The 27661-nt window shown below is 48.6% G+C and overlaps 1 protein-coding gene across 1 annotated transcript in view; it reads right to left on the bottom strand.

Annotated features, from left to right (window-relative positions):
• The window catches only part of LSP1 (lymphocyte specific protein 1), a 49479-nt gene that overhangs the window by 9204 nt on the left and 12614 nt on the right, over positions 1-27661 (bottom strand). The window contains exons 2-10 of the mRNA XM_027888797.1: positions 15182-15334; positions 11733-11822; positions 8291-8486; positions 7192-7314; positions 3934-3977; positions 3675-3756; positions 3155-3295; positions 2295-2375; positions 1297-1411 (exon numbers count right to left, since the gene is read on the bottom strand). Of these exons, the coding sequence (XP_027744598.1) occupies positions 1322-1411; positions 2295-2375; positions 3155-3295; positions 3675-3756; positions 3934-3977; positions 7192-7314; positions 8291-8486; positions 11733-11822; positions 15182-15334 (1000 nt within the window). The 3' untranslated portion in view covers positions 1297-1321. The remainder of the gene's footprint in view (positions 1-1296; positions 1412-2294; positions 2376-3154; positions 3296-3674; positions 3757-3933; positions 3978-7191; positions 7315-8290; positions 8487-11732; positions 11823-15181; positions 15335-27661) is intronic.

Genomic DNA, 27661 nt, shown 5'->3' with positions numbered 1-27661 from the left:
TTTAGAGAAGCTCAGGTAGGGCAAACAAACCTGCTGACAACCAAGCAAAACCTGTTTGCTATAAAGAACTGGAGCTCAGTAGGCTCCCACCTGGTGCACTGAAACAGACTTCAGGAAAATGGAGATTCTGATCAGAGGAAACCTTAAAAGAGGTTTCTGAAAGACAGACAGAGAAGTAAGCTGAGGATACAAGTTCTGTGGGCTAAAAACATATCTCTGGGCAGCCTTGAGTTTGTACTGCTGCTTTTCTCAGAGTAGCATTCAAAAGGGCTTCTCCTCCAAATGGGCACTACAAAACAAAACAAACAAAACAGCATGCTGCACTCAGAAGCTATCTCCTTAAGGGTGGGGGGTGGGGGGAAGGAAGGAAGGAACATAGGTCCCAGAAGAATTCAGAAACAAAAGGTGTTTTGTAGCAGACAGAGCTATTTATAAGCTTGGCTATGAAATAAAGCTTCTTTTTTATAGTAGCAAAAAAGAGAATGAGCTTGTTTTCACCCTCAACAACTTCCTCTCCACTCATTGTGCCAGATGCTGCCCAGTTGGATCCAACTGGTTATCACCTCCCTCTACACCATTCCTCCTTATTGCTGCAATCCACTATCAGCCACTCAAGATAACACCAGGGTATCTGGGAGCATAAACACAATAGGAGCATGAGATCCAAAAACCATTTCAAGAGAGCACAGAGACAGTAACCTAGCCCTGCCTTCCCCCCTTGCTGCACATCAGAGAGCAGCTCTTTCTGCTCTGTTGGTCTATCTAGCACAACAGATGTTCACATCCTCCCTGCTACAACCTTATTATCAACTCATTCCAAGAGGCTACTGGAGTCATGAAGAGTTTTCACCATGATTAATTCAGTGAATCTGGGAATTAGACCCCAGAAACACTTGAATTTCAGAAGTACATCAGCCCCCATGTTCAGATAGAATTATCTCCAACTATCTACTTCTCCTTGCAACATAAGAGAGCATATTGAGACTGTTCTTTTGAACTAGCAAAGGCAAACACATCTTCACCCAAAGAACAGCAGCTAAGGGACTTGTCCTGAAGATTAAACTAACACAGGTATCCAGCTTCCCATCAGCATCAGAAAGTCAGAGGCAAAAAACAAACCCCTGCTGTGTACCCACACCTTTCCAGCTCAAACAGTCAGGCCCAGAAGCAAGGCTCCAGATGTTCCCATACAGGACCGTCCAACTCACACAAAGTGCAGCTGGCAGAAATAACCCCAACATCCTGCCAGAACAGCCCAGGACTTCGTTACATAGTGCAAGGTCAGATCCCACCTACCTGGTTAATGAGTTCTCCAGGCACACTATTGCTCTGCAGTGTCATCTATCAACACCTTCTTGTACTGGCCATGGCCTGTTGCAACAAATTTATACTTTTTGCCAGAAGGAACAGACTGAAAAGGAGGGGAAAAAAGAGCCAAAGTCAGCATTTTTCTCCATTAAACAGACAGTCAAGATCAAATAACTGAAGCCAGATGAGTATTTGATACAGTCGTTTTTAATACCAGAAGTCTTGGAGACAGCCTACTCTGTACTCCCTTCTGGCCCCTTCCATACAAGTTCCTTGCACAGATCCATCATCACTTTCTATAAGCACAGGATAACACAGCAAACACAGGATGTGTAATAGGAAAGAGAAGATGCAATGTCAGGCATTGTGAGGGAAGACTCACCTAAGAGCCCAGACCCCCAAGTTAGGGTTGTTTTTACCCATGGCAAGAGTTGGTTCTATTTACCAGATACTGGCAGCTCCAACCCAGGAATTGACAAGATACTTTGATCTTCCTCTCCCAGCTTGGACAGTTTGAGGAGTTTCTCCTTGCTTCATTTTAAAAGATGTTTCTACAAACATTCCCACACAACCCCAGATCCATCTGCAAATGTTGATACTGCCTTAGGTTCAGTTCCACTTAGTTTTGCATGTTTTGTTTACTTGCAATACTAAAAAAATGTAACAAGAGCAAAGTAACTCACATTTGCAGTTCCATTGGAGCCTAGAAGGCTGAGATTCCCAGCTCACGGGCTGAGAACATGCTATTCAAGAGACCTTATAGCATTACTGGATATAAAACTAATTTTTGCCCCCATTTTCACTAGGGCTGAAGGAATAGTATTTCACTGCTAGGAAGAGCTCTTAGGCATGCAATTGCCTTGATAGGGACAGGTAGCTGTTGTCCCTGCAGAACATCACCATCTTCTCAATACTTCCAATCCAGACAAGTGCTCTTCTGTTTCTCAGCAGAAGAAGTGCTCTCATACTCACAGACACTAACTCACCTTGATGTTGCTCTCAGGTTTGGGGTTGCCCTTCTGTTCCCAAAGACTTCTTTTACTCACGATGTCTCCAGCCACGATATCCTGAGAAGATGATGTTCTCATTACCCTTCACTGCTAATGCTGTTGAACGTGCCTCTGTTCACATTCATTTCAAACCCACACATCCGACCTTCTTTTTTATTTATATCACATCATCTGACCTATAACAGCTGCAGCTAAAACCCATGATCTTGAAAACTTCTTCCTGTTCCCAGTATATATCCTATATTTTCCTCTCTCTAAGTCTCTTCAACAAGAGTCTGAATCAGTTCCATGAGGTTTGTTTTCTTAAGTTTGCTAACTATTTAGGATATGTTAGCAACAAGGCTTCTTTAAGTGTAAAAAATTTTGTTCACATATACACAGATTTGCAACCAATGAGTTATAGAATCAGCCTCAATCACAACAACCAGAAAGTGAAATCATCAAGAGCAATACATAATATTCTGTGCATTTTCCAAGTTTACAAGATTTATCCCTTTGGTGCTCAACACCTGGAGCTCAGTCCAAGCCCCTGCAGAAGACACATGCACTCTCCCCACCAGCCGATTTTATTCCCATTTCAGGTCGGAGCCTCAGCCAGCCTCACAGAGGCTTTCCTAGCTGCACCACCAAGGAACAACTGGGGACCCTAACACAGACAAGTTGAATCTCCGAGGTACAAGGCCCTGCAACCCGACAGAAGAGACTGAATCTCTTGGGAGCTGGTAGGCACTATGAACGAGCCACACCAAGAGGCTAACACGGGACAGTGCATATTGCACCCAGGGGCCAGTCCCTCATCTCCTCCACAAGCAAGGCAAATCCTCCAAGTGCCGTACCTTACAAGGAGAGGGCTTCGCAGCAGACTGCGACGTGACCTCCCCAGACTCCCAGAGGCTTTTTGTGCTGGCTACCATCATGCTCGTGGTAGGAAGATCAAGAGAGGGCTGCCGGACAGGTTTTGGAGCCTTTGCAGATGTCTGCAAAACAAATGGAGACACATCACCATCAAAAAGTGTGGGTTTGCCTTTTTTTTTTTTTTTTTGATAACCCTTGTAATTGAAGGTGCTCGGGGAGGAGGGGTTATAAAATGAGACTTGTAGAGTCTTACTAGTTCCTGTCAGAAACTTCCACACTTTTAGCAAGGAACATAAGGAAACAAGGATGGGACAGCTTGCTAAAAAAACCTGCTTTATGCTGTGGAGGGAAATACAGACAGAAACAAGCAACACTCCCACCCAAGAGGAGACAATTTAGTTGTCATCTCCCCGATGGTAAAGCTAAGAGGCACAGTAGGAGAACAACACCAGGAAAGGGGACTCCTTGGAGAGTGGGGATAGAGACAACATAGCAGCTCACCTCAATAGCTTGTGTGTACTGCTCCAGCCTGTCATCAATCTTGGACACAGGGAGGGGAGGTTGAGTCTTCTTTATGCTGTTACTGGAGAGCAGAGGAGAGAAAAGGATTAAGGTGTTCCCTCAGCTCTTCAAGCAGAAGGGAGGACTTCAAGGGCCACAGGCAGCCTGTTGCTCCTGCCCTTCCCCACAGCAGGACCTGCTGGCATCCTCCATTTGTAGGAAGTGACCTGATTTAACCTTAGGTCAACCCTAGAAATACCTTTTCTGTATTGAGCGGTTCAGCGACTCAGTTCTGTCCGTGATCTGAAGTGGGAGAAAAAAAAAGACAAATATATTACGTTTTTCTATGGACCCCAGATGAATGTGGTCACCCTAGCAGATCATTTTCTTTTCCCTGATCCCTCACCCATATTTTGGTTAGAAATGCCTCGCTCAGTCCCATGTTCCCATACTGCTGAGAGACAGCGAGCATTCCCTTTCCTCCTTCTTTCCACAGCAGGTGAGCAGAATTCCAACCAGTTTCAGGGGCAAACCAACAATGTGCAGCTTAACTGACAGCTTAAGCAACAACCAAGACCAGTTTCTCTACTCTCTCTGATCAAGGAGCAGGTTTCTCCCGGACACTTGGTTCCCTAGCCAGACACAACACGGAAAGTGGCAAGTGTGGAAAGACAAGGGGGAAAACTAGAGGCACTGCCAGCTACATCTACAGAAGAAAAGCCAAGCATGGGAGCAGCACAGGCATAAGTTAGATCAACTTAGACCAGGGAAGCACACACACAAGGCAAGTCAGCACATGGAGCCACCTGCAGGGCAGCTCTTCACGTCAAGCCATCAGGAAAGAGTTTTGCACCAGATGCTCCTGTGCAATAACTCTTTGGCCAAGACAGGAAGACAAGCAAGCACTTCACAACCACTGCAGGAAAGGAAAGCCCAAATGTTGCTAAACATCGCAACTTTTTCATGCCTCAGAAAACAAGAGAGAGAAATCACCTTGAAGTCAAAGGGGAGGCTTTCTTAACACCAGCTCCCACAGAGTCAAGGAGCAGCAACCAAGTAACAAGGAGCCTTCTCCCCCTGTAAAACTGCTGCCTGTGCCACAGGAAACATCACCTACCAAGTTAGCAGATAAAAAACAGCACTAAATGATCCTTTTAAGATGCTTTCAGGATATCAGTGCTAAATTCTAGCTAAACTGAAGACAAGACAGTGTCACATAGAGGACACATTTAGCAGCTGTGCCAAAGAGCACAAGGCCCATTAGAGAACAACTAAACAGTGCAACCCTGGGTAATAGAGATGACGTGGGGAGAGCCACTCTGCAGGGTCCCAATACAGCAGCATGACAGAAGCCCATCAGCCAGCTCTTTCTGCTAGGCAGGCTTGTCTGCCTGCTGCCATCTCACTCCTTTCCTTGGTGTTACAGGAAGTGATGCTTGCCTCTGAGCCATGACTTCAGAGACTGGGCTGACCATCCAGCTCATTGATGGGCAGGCTGCTACCTCATGGGGCACAACAGTAACCTGAAAGGGCAATCTGGCAGATCCCTACCCATGTCTCTGCTTCTCAACCACAAATACATACCAATAGCAAAAAGCCTTGAGACATGGTGTGCAGGTGCAAACCACCCACAGGTGCTTCTGAAAGGTTGTAAATGAGCATCAGGTTAAACAGAGGTTTTCTAGAGGGGATGAGAAAAAGCTAGAGATGACAGGATATCTCAGCATGACAGTCTAAGTAGGAACAAACTTTCATTATGCTATTTGGAGACCACCTCCCCCTACCCTGCACGGCAATTCCTTGCAGGAAGAGTTGTGTATTTCTCTGGTCCAAACCACTTTCTGAAGGCCAGAAGAAACCACAATTGTTTCTTCAGCTCTTTTCAAAACTCAGGGCTCGCAAACAGCCTAGGACAAAACAGGACTGGTACAAGGCTTCCCCCTTACCACTTATTTAGCCCTCAGGCCATACTGGCCCTCTGAGCCCTGGACACCCCAACATCAGCCCACCTCAGACTTGTACCTGGCCTCCACCAGCCACAGCCAGCAGGGGAACACACCACTGACTGCAGATACTTTTGTCTTTCCACTACAAGCAGAGTTCTGCTGAGCTTCCAGTGCCAAAACACCTTCTTGGTGGTCAGCGTGTTTAGTTCTTCGTGGTCACAAAGCCCTGCTAGCTAGGGTGTAAAGATCATCCTTCCTTTGGGAAGATTCCAAGTTCACATTTTTCCTAAACAGCTTTACATCCAGCTTGGCATAGGGGTGTGCTCTGACATCATCATCGTAAAACACAGAGACTGTATTTCTAAAAACCTTTCCCTGGGCTAATCCTAGCAGCAGCAGTTAAGCTGAGGTTAAGAAGTTATGTGTGTTTTGGGGTTGTAATGACAAAAGTTTTATAAAAGCTGCTGAAAGTGTTCGCCATGTTTCCCTCCCCAGTCCCACTCCAGAAACACGCTTTGGCTACCCCCACCCCACTTTTCAAACCCTACATAGCCTGCATCCAAACCCACCCTGTCTCCCCTCTTTTTATTTGATTATAAAAAAGGTCTCTCCATTAAGAGCAAGAATCTGATGGCTGTAGATGATGAAACCTTCCTCTTGCAGTCTATTTACTGATAAAGAAGTGCTCATACAATCATCCCTAGCCAGGAAATGTTAGACTAAACAGCAAATAGCATAGATCTAAATGAGGGAAAAAAAAAAAAAAAAGCAAATACAATATCAACAGAAGATTACAAGGTTACACAGACTCTTCACTATTTCCCTCACTGCTACAATCAAAAAGCTTAGGGCTTACAAAGACAAAAAAACATTCAGTGCAGAATCACTTATCTGTATGTATTGTATTTAAAAGCACACACACAGAACTGAGGATTTATAGTAAATGCAATGTAAGTCACAAGGTGCAAGTCAGGTGGCGCTAACAACAGAAGTTTCACAAGAGCATCAATGCAGACAGATGTGATTGGGAAGGACACGATGCTTCAGAGATCAGGAATTCCAGTTCATTTAAACAACTTAAGTCATACATTTTAGTCCAAGTAAGATAGAGAAATGCTAGTGTTTCAGTTATTGGGATTTTTGTGGGTTTTTTGTTTTGTTTTGTTTTTTTTAGAAGGGAAATTTCATTTTCTGATTAAGTTCTTGTGGTTAAAGAACTATACAAGTTCTAATTTGGTTAAAGACTATACAAGTTGAAAGCACAGACATCTTTCTCAGTATTACAATATTCCCTGGAGTCCTCACTGAACTTCAGACTTTCAAAGTGACTGCCAAACACAGAGACTGTTACAGCCTTCAACAGCTCAAACAGGCAAAGTAGGAGGAGAGGAGGTGGACACCCATGGAAGATGAGGCAACCTGTGCAAGTGGTTAGTCCCAGCCTGTAGCAGGAGGGATAATAGGATTCACACCCCACATTGCCATAAGGCCAGGATCATTTTCCTTGTCATTAGTTAGGTGCTTTATCACAATAGTTGCCACGCCTCCAGAGGGGCCCCAGGCACACAAACCTTTGTGGAGCACACTGCAGTGTGGTCAGAGCACAGCTCCTCCTCTTCCAGGCTGGTAAGGCTTGGGGCCTTCTGGCATTCCTCTGGTGTTTCTTCTTCCTCATTTCTTCTTCTCTTCTTTTCCTGAGTGCAGAAAATGAACAAGCCAGGAAGTGAACTGGTCAAACTGCTGATTATGCAACAACAGTGATTTTTCCTGTCTCCCAGGCTTCCTGCTTTTCACTAAACAAACATGAAAGTGCAGAAGCTTTGAGTTCATATTATCTAATTTGGAAACATTCAGGAAGGAGCTCATGTGTCATTTGGAAGGGAGGATAGAAATCACAAATTTTTCAGGTTCAAGGTTCCCAAATGGTATGAAAAGGGGTCCTTGTGTCAGTTAAAGATTTCTTACTTGACTGAGATAAGAAAACATGAATTTCTCGTTTAGAGGCCACAAGGAGAGAGAGAGAAGGTACCCTTAGAATGAAGGGCTGGAAAGAGTCACACACAGTTCAAATGCAAAAAAATCACACCACCCTCAGACAAAATCCTCAGTTAAAATCCATTTAGAACAAATGACATTTGAAGCTCAGCCACCCTCGTGGACTCACACACCACTCGAGTTCCAGCTTTGTCTCTCTCCTCAACCAGAAATTATCAGAGCAATGAAAGAAACCCTCAGCTGGGAGCAATGCAAGACTGGAGAACTATCAAGACAAAGTGCTACAAAGATGTGACAAAGGCTGGTGAGAGAAAAACAAGCAGTATAATTTAGATTTGAGTTCTCCCATAAAGCTATTCACTGTCCTCAAAACCACAGGAGAAGCAGCACTTTCCCCCCCAGTATTGCAGGGACATGGCAAAACCACCACAGACTCTGGGAGCAAACACACCACCCTCACAAGAGGGCAGAGGCTGCCTGCAGTGACCCCAAGAAGGCACATAGACAAGAGTAGCACAAGCCCCAGGTTATGCCATGAAAGCATGTCCAATCTCCTAATAGCTCAGCACCCAGCAGCATAAGCAGCCATGGTGAGCTAAGATCTGGGAGAGCAGCGCCCGGCACCAGCTCTCCCACCAGTCCTCTGCAAAGAAGGTCAGCTCCTCCTGATCCCACCTCTTTCTTGGCTTGCTTCACTTCCTCCTGCTCTTGGGCCTGTTCTTCCTCCTGACACAACCTTTCTTCCTCTCCAATAACCACATTCTCCTCCCGGATCTCCTCCGGGCTTTCCCGATCCAGCTGAATCTGCTCCAGTTTGCTTTCTGCTTCCATCACACCACCGTCCTCTTCTTCGTAAGACGGTCGTGGAGACCTAGAAGTGGGGGAGAGATCAAAGAAGAAAACCACATCATTATGGGCCTACAGACACCATCAGCTACCTCAGACCTCTAGAAAACCAGTTTTTTCAGTTCCCCAACTCTTCAGTTTGCCAGGTGTTCTACAGCAGGGCTCACAGCCCGATGTAACAGCAGTCATGTCACACTCCCACACTTCAAATGTCCAAGACTCAGCTCAGCTAAGAGCTGTGGCAGAGCTGAAGGCATCTGCACATCATGATGGGCAAGACCCACAGGAAAGCAGAGAGCTGCCCTCTGCTCAGACCACTGCCACCATGATGTGGTGTTGGCTCAGTTAGTTCCGTGCTTGGCTACAGCTAAAATCCCAGGTGAACCAGCATGCCCTGCAGTCCTGCACACAGACACAGCTCTGATACTGTCCCCGCAGTTCCCAGCATCAATTCAATGTGGGGCTCCAAACACAGCCCTTTCCTGCCTAAACTCATCTTCCATGTTAATAGAGTCTTTTGCTGGAGGAGGATCCAACCAACAACACTAGACATGCTTCTCAAGATTCCCTTTTCTCTAGCTGAAACTAAACTGCAGGGCAAGGCTGCACAGCCACTCTCCTAGAGGCTTAACATTTGCAAGGCACAGAATATCTACACTTGATCCCAAGCCTCAGTTTTGCCCACTGGACTAAATTACACCCCTACTCACATTCCTCATCTCATAGCCCAGCAAGACACAGGAGTTCCAAAGCAGATGGGGATACCCCTTGGTTTAAGGGTTCAGAAAAAAATCAGCGGGGTTTGTACAACAGAATTCCTCCAGGTCTCCGAGGCTGCAAGAGGGAGACCTAGGAGAATGTTTACGCAATCACTGTGCAAAAGCAGAGCAGCCCGTGCCTTTGGGCACAGGGGCAGGGGGAATACAGAAACCCAGAACTCCCCCTGGCTCACAGCTGTGCCATCTAGCTGTCCTCTGGCTAGGGAAAGTTTTCTCCTCCCACTCGTTTCTTGGAAAATCACCTGGCTTGTGAGAGCAAGGCTAGAGAGCTGACAAGCAGGCAGCTGCCAAAGGGCAAGGCTGACTCACCACTTCTGCCCCACCATCCAGTACCAAAACACCAAAATAAGTTCAAGTAAGACCTTTCCACCCACCTCCTTGCTGCTGGGAAGGCAGCTCACAGGTCAGCCCCCATCCAACCCTCCACACTGACCACATGGGGAAAAAGATGATACATATTCTGGCTCGCTTGGCTGTTGGTGGGAGGATAACAAGTCACAAGTCAACAGGCTCTGAAGGCCCAGGAAACTAGCAGCTCTTCACCAGGATAGCAGCAATGCCTCCAGCTCAAATGCAAGCTCATATGAAAAATTAGGGCCAGCAGATGCAATACAGTCTATAGGATGCCTTTTGGACCACAGCAATTTTATATAGGGGGCAGCTGGCTAGCACAGCTACACCTTCTTTCATGCAGCTGATAACAATGGATCTCCCACCACAAAGCAGTGAACCAGAACCAAAGAGAAAACGTGCCTTAGCACCAAGGCCCTCAGGGCATGCAGGAGCTGTTTTAGCTCCATTCAAGAGAGAGCAGCTGTCTCCATCCACTCATTCACAGCCACTACTTAAACAACCTTCCCATGAAAACTCAGAGTTTGTTGCACCTTCAGTTAAGCAGGAGAGAGGGGAGCTGGGAAACCCTGACCGTAGCAGTGGTTGTCCCAGCATGGGGCATCACAGACAGACAGCATACCTGCGCTTGCACCACACTCCAGGCTTGTCCTTTGGATGAGGCAGGTCAGCAAGGGCAAAGCTACTGCAAGAACTTTATAGGGCACGGCCACTTGCTAGAAAGCAAGCCCAGCCTTTGCAAAAAGCCCAATCCCAGCAGGCCCACAGGATCTGAGCCCTTTAGCTACCTCCAAGCAGCTAGCCTTTAGCCAAGTGCCCATTCAGCTACAACCCCTGCTTTTAAAGGACCACCTCCTGCTGATGGGCTTCACCTGCCATGAATACCATCCCCCCTGCTCAGCACCTTCCCATCCTGCTACAGAATAAACACAAACATCACATAAAAACCCAAGGAGAAGTTTCTGGAGAGGATAATGCTAATTCCAGCTAATGCTCTTTAGAAGGTTGAGGGAATAGCAGTAGCCTTTTTTGCAGGCAAACTCTTTGCAAGGGGGGCTGGAAAAAGAGACAGCATACTGAAAAGCAGATGATTCCTAATTGCTCCCACAGATGTTATAATCAATGCTGTTCCTTGGAGCCAAGGTGCTTGAGCAGTGCTTGAGGGGTCAGGGCTGCAAAGGTACAGCTTGCAGAGGGGTTTAGCCATGACATTTGGGAAAAAAAGTAACAAAGCTGCGAGCTCTATTTATTTGTTCAGCAGTAAATATTAATCTTAAGCATTTTTTCAGTCATGGAATCATTGAATAGTTTGGGTTGGAAGGGACCTTTTAAGGTCATCTAGTCCAAATCCTCTGCAGTAAGCAGGGACATCTTCAGTTAGATCAGGTTGCTCAGAGCCCTATCCAACCCGGATTTGAATGTTTCCAGGTTGAGACATCCACCACCTCTCTGGGCAAAGAATGCTTTGGGGTAATGAAGAGGCTATGTCAAAAATTCCCTACAAAATCAGGCTGCCAAGAGAGCTGAGTCACAGAGTTAATGAGCAGGTAGATGGTATCCAAGGGAAGTGGTTAAGGCAGGAGTTTGGTTCCATTCAGCAAGAAGGGAGCGATGGGAGATGGGAACTAAACAGCTGGCACATAGGCACCCCTCAAGGCTCTTCTTGTTTTTCCCTGCTCAAAGAGGAGTCAAGCATGAGGCAGGCTGGGGCCATAACACCCACTATGCTGACATGAGCCAGGAAGCAGCAATAACTTAGAACAGCTTTTTAGGCTGGCCTGGATTATGTTAGAGGTCGTTTCAGCCCCTGCAGCAGCTCAGGTGGCTTAAATCCGCTGTTGTCACTCCTCCAAACCCAGGCATCCTGGCAGGCTGCCATTGCTTGGAGTGCAAAGCTCAATCCAAACATCCCCAAAGCCTGAGGCCATCCCTGGGCCATTCCCCCCAGCTAGCCCAAATGGCAGGCAGAGTGCATCTGTTCCAGCGGTGCGGGGCCTGTTCTGTCCTGCTGATTCTCAAGCCTCTGGCCTCATCCTTACACATGCTAGACTTGACTCGGGTTTGGTCTCCCCTCCTCAGGGACACTTCTTTTGCTGGGCTCAGTGGTACCCCTCCCCCTGGTTCATCTGTGTCCTACCCACCTCTGTTTGCGCTGCTCAAGCTTCTGGGACCAGTCACTGAACCCCTCATCTTCCTCCAGCTCCGAAGTCCCAGATGGCTTAAAGTCATAGCTGAAACACAGTAAGAAGGAAAGTTAGGATGAGACGAATGCAAAAAGACCTTCACCTGGGCTGAAAGAGCCACAGCCTGACACTGTCCTTCTCTCCTTCCAGTTATTCCATCTTTTTTTCCTCTGGCTGCTCCTAAATACCATTTGAAGCCTTATCCTCTGTTACAGGAAAATGCCTTTGCCACGTGCTTAGGAGCACCCTTGTACAACAGGGGTCTCTTGAGGTATTAGTGTATGATGGAGAGGAAGAAGCAGCAGTTCCATATCTCCAGCAGGAGCACCCCACTGCCTGCTTGTCTTTGGGGTCACATGCAGGCAAAGACAAGCAGCACGTCAAAAAGTCCATGGTTTTCATCTGCACTGAAGAACGGCCCTAGCCAGAGGTGTTTCAAACTCGGCTGCTGCTTGTCCTATGCTTGTAGGGAGCCCCACAGAAAAGACATCAACAGGAGCTGGCCTGAACAGCTTGCTGGAACAGGAAAGCATGAAGATCCCAAGATTAGGACACTGGATCCTCATGTTCCCATACAGCTTTAAGCCAGTCACATGCACTTGCATGACTCCAGCTCCCCGCCTGTGCATACCCTGCTGCTGTGCGGAGCCACAGCCCTCCCAGGGCGCACAGCTGCTGGCACCACATGTGGGCTGGCCTTCCACAGAGACTGTTGGGTTTTTCCTACTTCTTTCCTTGTGTTTCCAAGAAGACTCGCCTCCCAGTGAGGGGTCCTGGGTGGGAAAGCATCACGTTGCAAGCATCAGCCTGAGGAGGTGGCTTTTGGGACTCAGGGTGATCACATTGCTTGGGAATGGGAATTAGGATGTGCAACTCAGAGATTAGTTTAGAACCCAGAGGTCCAAAATATGTAGTAAATGTGGGTGAGTCTTTTTTATTGCCTTTCTGAGCTCTTAGGAGATGCCAGGAGATGCACAGCCTCCTCGTGACCCCGGTGGCTTGAAATATGAAGTAATTCTGTGAGATCTGGGAGTCTTATATTAACTGACTGCCGGAGCCAAAAAGTAAAAGGATTCACAAAAACTATGTGCTCTCGCCAGGCTCACCAGCGAGAGAAGCAGGGAGTGCACAACGAAAAGTGCTGCTCAAGGCATAAGATTGAGCACAGCCCAGCTCCTGCCATGCCTCAGCATCCCCTTGGACTGCCAAGCAGTGATGCCACATAGGTCTAGGACACCGCAGCCTGGGCTGGGTTATTTTCTGCTCTGTGTGTAGTGGTAGTTTGTGGATGCCCCAGGATAACACCCAGAAAATTTGACGTGGAATCAGGACAGGACTACAACTCTGCTGAGTCACTGGTCAGGGCTTCAGGTAAGGTGGAGTGTTGATGGTGTCCAAGGCAGAATCTTTCCAATATTTGTGGCCCTGGTCACAAATGTGTGTTTGAGCTATCAGAAAAACTCCCAGGGAGCAAGGGACACTGCCTAATGCTGTTAGAAATCTAGCTGCTTCCCTGTGCCCCTCTGCAAAAACAACCCCAGGAGAAGCATCAAGCCAGCACAACCCATCTGTCCATCCCTCTGGCTCCCAAGGACATGACTGTCTTTCCTGCAAACCTGCTGTTTTGCAGGCTACTTCTGGTTTTCTTTACTGGGGAGAAAGAAGAACAAAAGGTTCACTCCGTCCCTTAGGTGCAAGGAGATGCCAAGGGTGTGTTTGAACTAACAGGAGTAACAGGGTAAGTCCCAGCATGGGAAGAGCCAAGGGGAGGAGGGGCCAGCATTTACACAAGAGAGAACGAAGCTTTTCAGAAGATTAATAGCCAGGGCTGACCCTGGCCACATGAGCAAGCCCAGGTGGCTGTCAGCAGCCATAAACAAGAGCAGGGAATGGCCAGAGAAGAAGAAAGATCCTTTTGGTTGAGCCTGGCCCAGCAAGCTTAAGCATCATGGAGCAGGGACCAAAACCTTTTGTTTTATGAGTTCTTCTTGTCATTGCGTGCTTAAGCACTCAATTAAATTTGGGTAACACCAACAGTCCTGTGGGATCTGCAGCATATCTGTGCCCATGCCAATGGGACCAGAGCCTGCAAGCTGGGTTACTGGGGCTGCTGCACACTGCTCTGGGCCTGAGGCTGCTCACAGCACCTCCCAGCAAAGCAGAGACCAGAGATCCTGTCTGCTGTTTTAAAGACCTTTACAAATTATTTTCCAGCTCCCATTTGAAGGAGGGTTTGGAAAAGCCGGTGATTATTATTACTTTCCAGATCTTCTGTTTGCTTTTAGAGCAGACTGAAGTGGTTTTGTCTGCAGAATATCACCGTGTGTATTTCCACAAAAGATTGTGAAGGTGCTCTGCAATGCTTTCAGATAAAAAGAAGAACAAAAAAAAAAAAAAAAGAAAAAAGAAGAGAAGTCCTGCATAATTTTGAATGGATCTAAGAAAAAAAAAAAAAAAAGATCTTTTAATGGAAAAAGATTTTTATAAATAACTTTTGCTATTTTTCCAAAAAATGAAAGTGTTTCTTCTGACTATAACCCCACATAACTTTTCCATTGTGTTCAATATATTTAGAAATAAGTCAAACAAATAAATAGTGGGAAGACCAAGGTCTTTGAGACAAGAGTTTGGCAACTCAGAGAGTAGACTTGTTTTTGTGCTAGTCCCAGTGCTGCCACGGCATCTGCGCTTCTGAACCATGGACATGGGGAGGCTGCAGTAGGATGCTGTGGAGGGATGCTGGGCATGTCATCCTGTCCCTTTTCCAGGTGTTTCCTCTTTGACAGTATATAGCTCAGCATGTCCATAAATGCCTCCTGAGCTACTTCCATTTACGAACTGCCCCATTAAGCTGTGAACTGCACCAGGTCGGGGGCTGCTTCATGCTCCCAGTGCCGAGGCAGCATCCTCCAAGGGAGGAATGGGGAGCCCAGCCAGGACAGGTGACTGCTTGCTTGGGCACCAGCACTGCAATCTGCTCGGGGTTGTGCACCACATCCTCAGGCACATGTCCATTTTTGCATGTATCAGGAACCCCCATTACTTTCAGTGTAAGATGATTCACCAGCTGAAATTTAACCAGGCACTGAAATCACTGGCAGTGAGGACTCCCTGCCAGAGCTCAGCCTTGGCCAAGCTGTTCCAGTGTAAACACTCAGGGCCGTAAAACACCCAGTCTCCAGCCGAAAAAACCAAGAGCAAAGCATAGCTTCTGTGTTTTTCTGCCCAAACAAGAAAACACACTATTTGCTAGTTTGGGCTAGATCCCCAACCTAAACCTGTTAGAGAACTTCCCCATCTCCCCAGCCCACCCCAAGCAAGAGAGACACATGCGCCGTGGATGCAGGAGGGTTTTGCTGCAAGGAGAAAGTGTGTTGCTGAAGGATTTATCTGCGGGTATTTCTTACTGGTTTTCCTGCGCTGGACCTGCACTCTCCGAGCAGGAGACGGTGCCATTCAAGCCCTCTTCTGCCTGGGATCTCAGCTGTTTCTCCCGCTCCCGCCGCCGCCGCTCTCTCGCTGCCTCCTCCTCATCTTCCACGCTCCACTGTGCTGTCAGCCTGCCAAGACAGAGGGAAAACTCATCCTCAATACCATCAGGCAGTGCCTGTGAAACCAGGTAATAATCCTCTGAGGTATCTGGCCCCCCCCAGCAAACAGGAGACTTCTGCAGAGGAGTGCTCCCATCGTGAGCGGTGCTCCTCAAAGTGGCATCCTCACCTCCATCAGCAGAGCTCCACACTGGGACTGATGGATGTGCAAGGATAAGGTGGGACACATGGACTGGGAGAGGGGTGCAGAAAAGCCTGCAAGCCTCTCTAAGGAACACATGGTGCATATCCCCTTCCTTCCAGACCAGCCACCTTCCTGTGGGCTGAAAGCCTGCTGCGAAGCACCATTCCCTGAAAAAAACAGCTTTGCAGCCCAGGAAGGGTTTGTAAAGGGTCTTGCAGTGCTGCAAGATATCTAACAACCTCATCTCAAGCTTTGGCCCAGGGCAGGAAAGATCTGCACACTGGGGGTGGGTTTCCTCAAGTAGTTGAACTGCTCCTGCCTGACCAGGACCAAGGGAACAGAGGTGAAGGGCAGCAGCTATGTCCTGCTCTGCCCTACCCAGCTTCCTTCTAACCCTGCAGAGAAGCAAAACCTGCCTTGGCTTCTCCCAGACATATCAGCTGCTGAATAATAATGCCTCTGTTAGCAGAATGGCCTCTTACATCCCCAAGGAAGCGATGCCACATTCCTCCTCTGGTGATAATGCCAGTCCAGTCGCTCGCCACACGGGATCAGCTCCTGCTCCACCACTGGCAGCACCGGCTGAGATGGAGGCAGAAAGGGACATGCTGCCATGGGATGGTCACCACTCACCCAAAGGGCCTGTGATGGCAGCTGGAGCTGGCCAGGTCTGACTCGTGGTATGTGGAGCTGATGCTGGGGCAGATGCTTCCTCACCCCACTCACCCTGGCTCAGCCGTGTCCGAAACAGACCATGAAGGCCGTTTCCCCTGGTGTTTGCAAACCTTATTACAGAGCTGCTCTTGAGGCAAGGCATACACACGGGAATCAGGAAGGCGATCTCCCACCAGCAGTGGGATCCAGCCCAACCTGAATTTCCCCTCCTCAGGCACACCCTGAGGACTGCAGTCCCCATACGATGAACCTGCCCGATAGGAGATACAGTGTGACATAGTTCAGATTGGGGTAAAGAGCTTGTGGAAAGGAAAAGGGAAAAAAAAACCAGAAATGCCTTAGCTGAGACTTGTTTCAGCCCAGTTTGAGAGAATAAGGAGCAGGTTTCAGCTGACCCCAGAAGTGCCACTCTGCCAGCCTGCCTGGTTTTGCCCAGGACTATGAACCATGTGAAAGGGCCTCACTTCACCCAGGGTCTCACTAAAATGCTGTTTCCATTTGAGGTTCAGGACAGATATCTCCCTCTTCCAGCAATGGGAGGACAAAAAGCCCATTAGGATTAATCGAAACATTTTGTTCAGGAAAAATTTGGCCTTTCTAATTACATTATGAACCTTGTTAGCCTTTCCAGGGAGACTTCCTCGGAGCCTATTTTACTCTGCAGTGGCAGCAGGACTGATGAGCTTAGCCCCAGTAGCATCCCTTTCCACAGTGTTCCCCCCACCGCCCAGTCAGGAAGCTGAGGATGACCCTAAATCACTGCCCTCTTGAACTCCCACCTGCCCCAAGGCAGCAGAGCCAAGATGTTGAGCCCAATGGAAAAAAGTTGCCCATCCCTGCTGCACCCGTGGGGGAACAGGGAACAAAGCAAATCCCAGGACTAGCCCAAGAGAATGCTCCTCTGCTGTGTATTTACTGCCTGCCTTATTTTGGGTGGGGTCTTCTTGCAAGCAGCAAATTCAGCTCTTTCCCCTTTTACCCTCTCCTCATCCCTTGTCACCTTGCTCTCCATGGGGAACAAAGTGGACCCAGACCAGAGCCTGGGCTCCCCTCCTCCCTTCCCTACTCATCCCACACTCCTATTTATTATTTTTCCTCAGGTTCCCATAGAAACCCTTGTCTGTGGGCCTGGCAGGAAGCCACCGTGTTGTTGGGTTTTTTTTGTTTTTTTTTTTAATATATAAATGAAGTCATTCATTAAACTCTGCCATGATCTCCCTCCCTTGTGCGACAGCTCCAGATAGTCTCCAATTCAGAAAGGCTGTTAACCCCCTCTTTCCCATATCGCCCCAGTTACAAGAGGCAAGGTCCATGTTTATGCCAGGATAAGTTAGATTTCAGTTAAAATCCTTCACCCCCTCCTCCAGCTCCTTGGGAAGCTGCTGCAGAGGTGGTGCCGCACCAACCCTCCCAGCTTGCCCAGGGTGCCCAGGGGAGCTTGGAGGGGGGTACCCTCTGAAGCATATGAGCTTTCCACACTGTGAGAGCAACGTTGGTTGGCAGCCCTCTCCCTCTCCCAGTTGGATGTGACTAACTCTCTCCCCATGACCTCACCGGCTTGCTATTCTGTCCCTGCATCCTTCAAACAGGCTGAGGACAGAGCTGGGGGCGACTGTTTTGGGGAGAAGAATTTTTCTGCAAAACCAGGGAAATAACTTTCCCAGCTCCCTTTGCTACAGAGCAACCCAGCTTCCAGGTTGCCCGCCGCTGTGCCGGGACGTGGCTCAGACACACTGAGCATCCTAGTGGGGCTGCAATGCTGGGAGCACCGTGCCTCTGCTCAGCAGCAAGGGCTGCAGATAAAGCCCCCACCAAGCCCCCGCTCACTCTGCCTTCAGGAATACCAGCACTCTCCAGCAAACACCCAAAACCAGTTTATTTGCAGATTCTGAGCTCTCTCTCATGCTCAAACAGGCTGGTAGCGGAGTGAAGTTTAGTAAGTGATGCTTTGGGGGTTCAGTAATCACACTGACAAGCAGAGGAAAAAGGATGATTACTTTGTGACTGACCAAGCAGCACAAATATTTGTCTTTAGTGGAAAACAAACAAAACAAAACAAAACAAAAAACACAAGCAAATGAGAAGCTAAGCCTTGCATTTGTTTTTGTGTTTGGGTCAGCTACAGGGGTTTGTTGGACCCCAGACAAGATGTGCCATTCCAATTTGGACAAGCACAAGTGTGAGCAGGGGGTCAGCTGTTAAATTGCCTTTCGAAGCAAAAAGGTGGAAAGATTTAATTTCCAAACAGTTCCATTTTCTAAGAAGGGGCCACGGTCTTCCGTTTGCTCTAATTGCACATCACAATCGCATTCAGTAACTCAACATGCTCAGCCCACAGTGATATTTCACAACTGTCTTTCCCACTTCTAGAAATAATTACCCAGTGTTTCAGGATGAGGCTGATCCCACGTATCTCTGCCTTCACCTTCAGCCAGCACTTTCCCAGGTTGGTCTCAGGCTGCGGAGGTTTGGGGAAGAAGCAGACTCATAGCTGCCAGTGGGACTGAGAGCTCTCAACTTCATTTCACCCATCACAGGATAGGGAAACGGAAAGCAAGACAACTTAAAAGCTTGAAGACTTGCAAGATGAGCTGGAGTGTGCTACACTCCGTCATCCAGCCACTTGCCTTTATGAAATCCCTATATAGAGGGATTTTCATGCAATGTGAAAGGAAATTCACCCCCTCACGCAAACTTTAGGGGGACTGGAGAAGGGATGAGGAAGGGTAGAGAGACCTCTTTTTGGCCCCAGCAGACAGGAGCTGCAGCAAGACTTGCTCTGGCAAGACCTCATCACAGGGCTGGGTCATTTCTCTTACACAGTCCCTTCAACTCTGCCAACAGCTTTTGGAAGGTTGTGGTTGAGCCAAACACACTTTGCAGAAGGGACTTAACTCTTCCTGAGCAGGTGAGGAGATCCAGCAGGTCTAGAGATGAGCTGAAAGCACCCTGGTTCAGTTTTGGCCACAGAGTCACTGCTTGCCAGGCGTTTGGGATGCTTAGGCTTCTGCTGACTGGGGACAGCTGCCCAGTTCAGATCCAGCTCTTGACTTCACATCCCCCTGGACCCCCAGCCAAAGGAAGGGCTTTATTTCTGTTTACACTACAAAACACCTCTTTTTGCAGAACAGCAAGGCACCCAAGCCCTGGCTTCACTGTTACATATGGCCAGCTCCAGACAAGCCAGCATTGCTGGAAAGGTTGCATTTCCTTTGGGCGATTCCTCACCAGCACTTGAGGAGATTATAATATTCAGGCAAGGGAAATTTCTGGCATCAGATGAGCTATGTTTAAGGGAAACTCTGCAGACTCAAGGAGTCTTTTGCATGGTTGACAGCTCAAAGGAAGCTTTGCTGGCCCAAACCCAACCTTCAGCACTAAAGCTAATTCCAGAAAGGAAAATCAAATGCCTCCCAGGGGCTTTGGGCTTTGCAGACCTGTGCCAGAAAAACTCAGGAACCCTCTACCAGCACACTGGACATTCCTGTCTCCTGAGCTCGCTGGGTTATCAGGCCAGGAAAGTGTTGACTTTGCTCGCTGCCTCTGTTGGGTAGACTGCCCCCACAGAGCCAAGGTTCACGAGGGAAAAGGTCTCGGGAACAGGTTTTAGGAGGAGCCACCTGCAGCCCTGACATGACAGCTGCCATTTCCCAGAAGATACATTGCTCCATCCCCTGTGAATAAAACAGTGTCCATCACCACTGAAAGAGTCACCTGCAAGTGATAGGGCTGCATGAATTAGAGAAGAACTGGGGAGAACAGCCCTACTTCCCCCAGCAGCCATCCCGTTGGCTGCCCTGTTGAGAGTAGGGGAAAGAAAGATGCCAGAAACTGATGCATGGGACCTTCTCCTTCCATGTAATTCACTGCAGCCTGCGTTGCCTTGTCACAGTGCCAGATACAATATCAGTGCAGAATACGGCCTAGGACTGTCAACAAGTTCATCCTGCTGCCGAGCAGAGCTGCCAGGCTTTATTTAATATTGCATTTATCACACATTCCTAAAGGGCCCTGACAACTGGCAGGGGTACGGAGACGTGCAACTCACCCTGTCACATGAAATGGAAGAGGACACCCTCAGAAGGCTACAAATGAACACCTTCCTCACCCACTTGACCTTCTGCCAACAAATTAATCACTTATTAATCTCTTATAGATGGCATATAATGGATCAGTGTGACTGAGTCAAGTATGCTGGAATACCCAGATAATGCCTCAGCTCATGCCCTTCAGGACCACTGGTGTGTCAGGCCACAACAGAAGTCATGGCTGAGGACACTTGCATGCAATGTACAATCATGCTGACATGGCTCAGTTTCTCTCCATCCCTGCAAATCACAGTTGCCATGGCTCAAAGCAGCGTCCCAGGCGATGCCTCACACCACAGGCACCAGTTTTGGGCATCTGAGTTCAGCACCTCAGCCCTTTCCAAAGATCTCTCTCTAAATCCCAGGTTTACCTCTACCTATCATGACACCTTCAGAATCCTGTCCCTAAGCCTGTCCCTGAGTCTTGTCCAAGGTCACCAGGAAGACATAAGGAATGGAACAGAAGTCCAGCTGGCATCTTGACCCCCTGATTAACTCTATGATAACAGGCTGCTGCTGAATGCCAGCAACCAAGACTGGGCTCCATGACACCAGGGAACAGGAGCTGACAAAGCATCTGTGGTACAGCCATCACCATATCAGACAACAACCAGGAGTCACACTTCCTCAAGGATGGGTTTCCAATGTTTAGGAGTAATGTGACTGGATAGGAAAGACTACAGCTGGGTCATCATCCCACTGAATAAGGAAAGGGATGTGGATAGCAGTATGATACAGGGAGACTGGGAAAAGAAATAAAATCAAAAATTATTATGTCACAGCCTGGAGTTTATTTCAGACTAGCCTCGGGAGAGTTATCCCAGCTCTGAAACAGCAGCGTGTCAGTCAAAGGCAGCCACAGATACAGCACAAGCCTCTCCCTCCCATACATTCATGTAATTCCTCAGCTGCATTGCTCCGTTCAGAGTCCAGGCTACAGAGTTTGGATAAGAAGGGGGGCAGGGGGGAGAGGAAAAAATGCCTCTATATGCTTCACCCCTAGCCTTTTTCTCATACCAAGCTTCCCCACCCCACACGTAGCTACACAGTCTCAGCCACGTCTCCCCATTTGGCTTATAAATCACGGGTCACCTTCAAGATGTGAACAGCAGGATAGAGCTGCTTCACACCCAGGGGCGACCGCAGAGCCCATCCCCACCATCCACTGGAGCTGGGGGTGTGGAAATGCGGCACTCATGGAGCGATAAGGACACACCAAGGCATCTGAACAGAATATGATATGGCCCAAACTTTTATCAAGCAGAAGTGGAAGAAAAACAGCATTCTGCAAGGCAGAGACCTATCTCCCTTTTAAAAATAAAAGCAACTTTTGTTTTTTTAAAAGGATCTTGGATTTTCTCCAAAAACACACATCCCATTTCTGCACAGAGAAGGATGTGCAGTTGTGTAGCCATGCATCCACACATACCAGGTATAAAACTCTGCATGGTCTAGCCTTCATTAAATTCCCTGCAAAGACTGACCTGTCACTGTGGCATGTCAGGCAGGGAAAGCCTCTGATGGTAATTTACTGCTTCCACAAGCAAAACAAGACACATTTGAGAAAGCTGGTGGCAAATGGCAGGAGCAGACCCTAGAGGAGGGATTCAGGCAGGGCTGGTCCTTCATCACAAGCTTCATCTGTCCCCCTCTGCCACTCACAGGATAGTGGCTCCAAAAAGGTACAGGGGATGTTCCACGTTTCCAGACACTATAGGTGACGCACTGCCACACACAGGCACAAGGCAACCAATGGGAACAACTGTTTCTTTTTATTATTATGGGTTTTAATGATGGCAGACAGAATCCAAAAGAATCCCTTACACGATGATGAATTGCACTCCCAGGACTGTGGGTCCTTAGCACAGAGATAGGCTGGTGCAGTAATGTATTAACATCACCGGTCAGGAATTTGGCAGGGGGGAGGAAAGGGCTGGAGTCTGAGCCCTCCCAGCACTCCACTGTATTCAGTAGGTGTGAGAAATTGGTGCTGTGTACAACCTCAAACCATGGCTCTTTCTCACGGTCTCTCTATCTCGGCCCTAAAGTTCAAAAAATTGGATTTTTTTTTTTTTTCTAAAGAGCAGGAAGACTGGGCTCTGTTTTTGCAAGGGAGAAGCACACCAGAGAAGAAAACAGATTTGTCAGAGGTACAGACTACCTTACCCAGCTTTGGTATTTTATTTTTCCCCTCTCTCAGAGGGAAGCTAGCCTCCACAGCCTCTGTGCCTTAGCTACAGTCAGCCAGCATCCTTGATGCACTCGTGCTGGAAAACAAGTCTGAGCCTAGGAAGGTGAGCAATAGCTTTACCCCTGCTTCAAGATGGAATTAAGAGTAAGATTCATATCAGCTTGGTGCTTTTTATAGCACCACTGACTTGGCTACGAGTCACTCATTTTGCAGCCCCTGGGGTGACACAGTCCCCCCAACAGCAGGAGGGAGTTTTCTGTCTGAGCACTGGCAGGAGGCAGCAAGGAAGGCCGTGAGAACACGCTGCTCTGCTCCCTGGGAGAGTTGAGGCTTCGTTTATAGCCATCACTGAGGAGCTGTGCTGCAACAGGAACCGGAGTCAGCAGCAAGCCCTGGGTCCCTGCTGTGCTAAGGCAGCAAGTCTTCATGAGGAAAAAGAGTCTTTGCACCCCAGCCTCTTGCCATGGGACAGAGGCAGGGAGCAGCCCCAGCTGCCCTATGCCCACAATAGAGGTGAGGAACGGTGCAGCTGATGTTTGATGACTGTTTGGTGCTCCATCAACAGAGCTAGATAGAAATGGTGGGAGAAGGAGGAAAAAAGAGGGGAAAAAAAAGAATGTGGAAGCCAAAAATTAGTTCTTACACACCATTCACACACCATTCCAGCTGCAAAGCCTCAGACCTCAGCTTCTCCACCCAGAACCCTTTCTAGCTGAACTATGCTCAGATATATGTGGTGGTCCCTCTCCACTCCATCAGAGGATGCGGATAACCTGTGGTTACAGCCCTGAGAGGCTCAGAGGCTCACTACAGCTCCCAAAAATTTCCATGCGCTCAAAGTTCAGGCCCTAAATATCCAATTGCTTAAGAGCAGGTAAAAAAATCCGAGTCAAGCCAGGCTAAAAGCAAACAAAATCCATCAGCTGGTTTCTGGGAAAGGTCAGTGGTAGGTGGAGTTCTTCTGAAAAACACAAGCCCCAGGGCTGGGAAAATATGGGAATGGATCCACAGGATACTCAGAGGGGACAGATGAGCTGCTGCAATTGGAGAGAGAATGATGAGCTGCCGTCTGTGGAGTGAAAGCAGAGGGTGGGCATCCCATGAGGCACCCAGGGAGGGGCTACCCACCACACACTGGCTTAGCCCCTTACGCTCACCCTGCCCCACGGCTCAGCTGGGCTGCAAATCACCAGGTCCCTCCTGACTTGCAAAATGTGGTGGCTTCGCTCTGCAAGCAGCTGGCACCAGTGAAGCCCCATCAGGACGTGGAAATCCCCCAGGCAATCCCCTCCCAGCCCCAGCAACACTGGGTGATCAGTCTAGTCAAAGGGCTCTCCTGGTTGCTCCTCCCTGCCAGCAGCCTCTGGTCGTGTCTCCCTTCCCATCAGCCCGCTACTCGTGGGGTTTGCAGAGGTGCCCACTCGTTCTGCCCAGGCTGTGGTGATGGGACACTGAAGGATAAAAAAAAATAAAGGCCGCTAATAAGAACATGAAAATCGGGAGGATTTGGGAAAGGAGCACTGTGGTGGGCAAGCCCTGCAGGGACCATAGGCTCCTCATGCAACATTTGAGGCAGGATTGCAAAGCATGAATTGCTCAGATGAAGGCCCTGTGTCCCCCTGACCTACGCCAGCATCCCTCCCTCTTTTCCCCACACAACAGCTCTGCTAGTGGCTTGTTGTTGCACGTTCATTTTTCCCATCTCCCTGTGAAGAGCTGCTTAACTTCTTCACAACGAGAACTCCTCTCTCCCCACACCTATCCACAAGCCAGAGAGGTGGAATAAAGCAATGCTGCAATAGCCCCCAGAGTAGTTATCTCCCAAGCAACAAACCGTGCCCAGACCATGTCAACCACCCCCACAAGAAAACGTTCTTCCCCATCAAAGCACCATCCAGCCCTCCCAAGTGCTTCCAGCTCCTTGTTCCCAGCTCAACACTCAGGAGGTCAAGACAGAAATACTGGAGTAGCATCTTCCCTGCTGAGAAACATCCTGGCAAGCTCCAAGAAACATCACATGCAGGCAGAAAGGAAGGCAACCCGCAGAGCTGGGCAGAGCCCCCATATCCTGATCAAACTAAATATTACACTCATGACATACACCCAAATTCAAGGAGTTCAGAGAAGTTTAAAGGTACCCCCTAATGCTGAGGGACTCCAAGCATTGCCAAGAGCATTGCTGGACAATGCAGTACCAAGCCACAGGGAGAAGGAAGGGGCCATGCAGCTGCCTCATGGGTACCAGGACATGAGTGTTGGCATTGGCTAGAAGTGGAAAACATTTCATCATGTATGGCAGGCCAAAACACAGGGGCATGCAAGATTCATTTCAGATCTCACAGTTTGGCTTCCCACGTTAATGGCTTCACAGAAGATAAAGCAAAAGTCCCATCCTACAGAGTAAATAATTAGCTCTATCATGTGATTCAATTTTCTGACTTATAATTAGAGACACTCATTTATTTGTTGCCTGTGCAGCAGCCATGCTCTGGAGCCCCTGTTCTGGACCAGGCCCCCATTGTCCTAGGAAGCATACAAGCAGTGTGCAAGAAAACTGTCCCTTTCCCTCCCCCCAAGAACAAATCACAGCTCACTTCCTAATGGTACCCAAGATCCACCCACATACTTGATAAGAAACAAACCAGCTGAGACGAGCAGTACTGCTTCTTCACATCCATCTGCATGCACACTTCACCCCACAGCTGCACACCCCAGCCAGGCACCGACAGGCCAGCTATGGGGACATAACTGCAGCAAGACACCACAGCACTTAGCGGGAGCAGCGTCAACCAAGAGGCCCAATAATCTGGTTTCAAGGAGCGGCACAGCTGATTTACAGAGAGGCTGATTTGTAGGTTAATTAAACAGCCATATTCTTTTGTGAAACACTTGAGGCTCGATAAATAGGGGGAGAATAAAATTCCAGCAGGAGCAGATAATGAACTGAATGAATCGACATGACAGGCACTGGATCCCTATCTTATTTATAGGAATTCATTAAAAGGATAAGGAAAAAAAGAGACCTCGATAACAAGATAAAGCAGCTCATGTTTGGGGTCTTATGGGTGTGCAAGGGATCATCAAGCTACAAAGGGAGAAATCTTTCCCAAGTGATACCCTGATAAAGAAACTATGCCGGATGAGGGGAGTGCCTGGGCACAAGGGGCAAAGGAGTGGAGGTAGATAGCCCTGCAATTGTCCATTCTTCTCATGCCTTTCCCAAGTAATTACTCAGCCACTCCTGCTCTGTAGTTGCAAGGCATAACCCTGGGCTCTTTTCAGCCTCCAACTTTTCAGATGTAAATGGCACGTTCCTGCTTGCACCTTCTGCAAAGCACCTTCTTCAGTGAGAAAGAAGGAAGGCTAATTTTTCTAATCCACCTCCAAGCTGGGCAGAGGTGAAAGACGTTTCCCAGAGTGCTGGCTCAGCACTTCAGCCTGCGGGTGTCTCCAACATGGTCCGGTGCTCCAAAGCACACAGAATCACTCCAAAGCACGGTATGCACTAAACCTGTCAGCAGTCAGTGGAAAAGCCTTTTCATGCAAATCAGGCTCCTAGGATCGATGTTTGGGAGATGCTCTGCACAAGGGCATGGCCCCTTTGTCTGAAATGCTGTATCAAGCACAAGGCAGGATGCTTAAAGCATTGGGACTCAGCTCTTCAACCCCAAAGCCACAAGACCTTTACACTGGTTTCAGCTCAGGAACCCTTAACCCATCTGCTGGACAGCTGATAAGCGGCTCCCTTAGCTGAGCCATGCTCAGAGAAGGTAATTCCCTGGTTACCCCCACCGACGTCCTGCAGTAGGAGCAGCCAGGTAAATCTTGACACCACATCGAAATCCCAAGTGCTCACAAACATGGCTCTGAGCAGCCGTTTTCACTCTTGTGCTCCAGGTCTTGGACACATGAGAAGAGCCCAGGACCTACGCACTGTAACCACTCTGCCTACAGTCACCTTGGGACAGATAAAAGCAGAGCATGTCAATCTTGACAGCAACGTATCTTCAAGCCAGGAGCCTCAAGCCATTCACTGACTGAAGCAACTTGTTCCTGTAGCCAAGGTGGCAGGGCTTGCAGAGCCAGCCCCACAGCCATCCTTAGCAGGGAAACTGCACAAGATATGCTGTGCAGGGAGCAGACCTGCCCATTCTGCTGTTGAATCCTGTGAACATGAGTGAGGCTATCTGTGTGTAAACCATGGAAATCCCTCACACCCACACCTCACTCCCTTCCTTGTCTGTGAGCAGGACTGGAAAACACAGCCACAAAGCAAAACCTCAGCCAGATGAAGTGTAATACCCCGCTCAGCACAAATGTCACCTCGTAAAAGCCCCTCTGAGTCTCTGGGACACCAAGAGTCCCTTATGCACAGCAAGATGAACTTGGAAACATCATTAAGGACAGGAAAACACCTCTAACTTGGGCTGTGTCGAGGACAGTTCTTTGGACACCCCTTTCTTTGCACGAGGCACAGATGCTTCCCTCTGCTCTCCCCCATCTGCCACCCTGCGCAATAAATTGCCACTCAGCTGTGAGCAGTTCATTTGCCTGGCCCCCCTCAATACCAGCTGGTCCCAAATCCGAGCCCATCTCTGCCTTCTGCACACCCACAGAGGTTTCCCTACCCCTCAGGAGCCCCTGACCAAGCCCTGTTCTGAAACAGGGATGTGTAACTGAGATCCTAGTCCCTCCAGGCTGACACTAGGGAAAGAGTCCAACAGGACAAACAGGAGATTATTTGAATAGCGAGGAGTCAGCTTCTCCTGCCCGGGAGACTGGGCACTGACTTTGCACCCAGGGCAAGTGCAACCAGTGGGAGCTTTCCTGCCGACCGCCCTGGGTCTAGAACAGGAGAAGGTGGCAGGGACTGGATGGCTGTAGGAGCCTGTTTCTCTTCCAAGGTAGGAAACTCATTTGAGAGGTGAGGTTTAGAGGCTGCAATACTAGTCAAGGAGATCCCAAATTTACTGGAAAATTGTTGTGAAAAATAAACCCCACGTTGACATCCTCCACCTCTGTGCTGGAGACCAGCAGGCACAGTGAGGACAAGGGAGCCAAGAGGTACCAAAGATGCAAAATGTCAATCCAGCACTCCTTAATTCCACCTCTCACCCATCCAGCTGCTCAGTTAAATATAAAGAGTTGAGAAGTGCCTCTCTTCTGTCCAGTCAGAGCCATCAGCATGGCACACCACC

This window comes from Empidonax traillii, unplaced genomic scaffold, assembly GCF_003031625.1.
Source record: "Empidonax traillii isolate 1590-97213 ecotype Southwest subspecies unplaced genomic scaffold, ASM303162v1 scaffold245:size1430315, whole genome shotgun sequence".
Taxonomy (NCBI): Eukaryota; Metazoa; Chordata; class Aves; order Passeriformes; family Tyrannidae; genus Empidonax; species Empidonax traillii.
Note: the sequence above shows the minus strand (reverse complement) of the source record. Positions and strands in the feature narration are given on the sequence as shown.